This window comes from Charadrius vociferus, unplaced genomic scaffold (assembly GCF_000708025.1).
Source record: "Charadrius vociferus isolate BGI_N301 unplaced genomic scaffold, ASM70802v2 scaffold1044, whole genome shotgun sequence".
Taxonomy (NCBI): domain Eukaryota; kingdom Metazoa; phylum Chordata; class Aves; order Charadriiformes; family Charadriidae; genus Charadrius; species Charadrius vociferus.
The window spans coordinates 91,951-92,756 of record NW_009648254.1 but is presented as its reverse complement, the minus strand read 5'-3'; the positions used below and the strand labels follow the sequence as shown (position 1 = coordinate 92,756).

Below are 806 nucleotides of genomic sequence, written 5' to 3'. Positions count from 1 at the left end.
GCTGGTGGGCTCCCCCTCATCATCTGCGGCATCACGGCAGCGGTCAACATCCACAACTACCACGACAACAACCCCTAGTAAGTGTCGCTGCCCGATCGTCCCCTCCTCCCCAAACGGGCTGCCTCCCTCCGCCTCGGCAGGGGGACCCGGCGCTGCCAGGAATCGGGGCGAGCTTGGGAAAGGATGGTGAGATGTGTCCGTATCTTGGGAAAACAACAGCTGGGCTGCCACCAAGCCCGTCCCATCCCACTGGGGCAGGGATGCCGAGCATCACGGTACCACGGCGCGTGGCTGCCTGCCCTGCTGGCACCCAGCTCGGCTCATCGAAGCCCCTTTCCTCCCGTGCAGCTGCTGGCTGGTGTGGCGGCCCAGCCTGGGGGCTTTCTACGTCCCCGTGGCTTTCATCTTGCTTGTCACCTGGATTTACTTCCTCTGCGCCGGGCTCAGCCTCCAGTGCCGACCGTCGCGCCGGAAAGATGTCCCTGAGCCACTGGAGCCGCCGCCGCGGTTGGGGGGTGCCGGTGACCTCCTGACGGACTCCGGGTCCATCTCGGTCACGCTGAACTCAGGACCTCCCTGCCCCGAGGCGGACGGTGTCTACTCTCTGCAGGTGCAATTCTGGGCGCTGGTGACCACCCATGCCTTGTACGTCGCCTTGTGGACGTTCGGCGCCATGGCCGTGTCCCAGCGCTGGTACCTGAACATCGTCTTCAGCTGCCTCTACAGCATCACCGCCGTGGCGCTGGGGCTCTTCATCTTCGTCCACCACTGCGTCCGGCGCCGGGACGTCCTCAACTCCTGGTTCT

The 806-nt window shown here is 65.3% G+C and overlaps 1 protein-coding gene across 1 annotated transcript in view; it reads left to right on the top strand.

Annotated features, from left to right (window-relative positions):
- GPR124 (G protein-coupled receptor 124) overlaps window positions 1-806 on the top strand; it is a 27,288-nt gene that overhangs the window by 25,151 nt on the left and 1,331 nt on the right. The window contains 2 exon segments of the mRNA XM_009884361.1: window positions 7-77; window positions 349-801. Coding sequence (XP_009882663.1) covers window positions 7-77; window positions 349-801 — 524 coding nt within the window.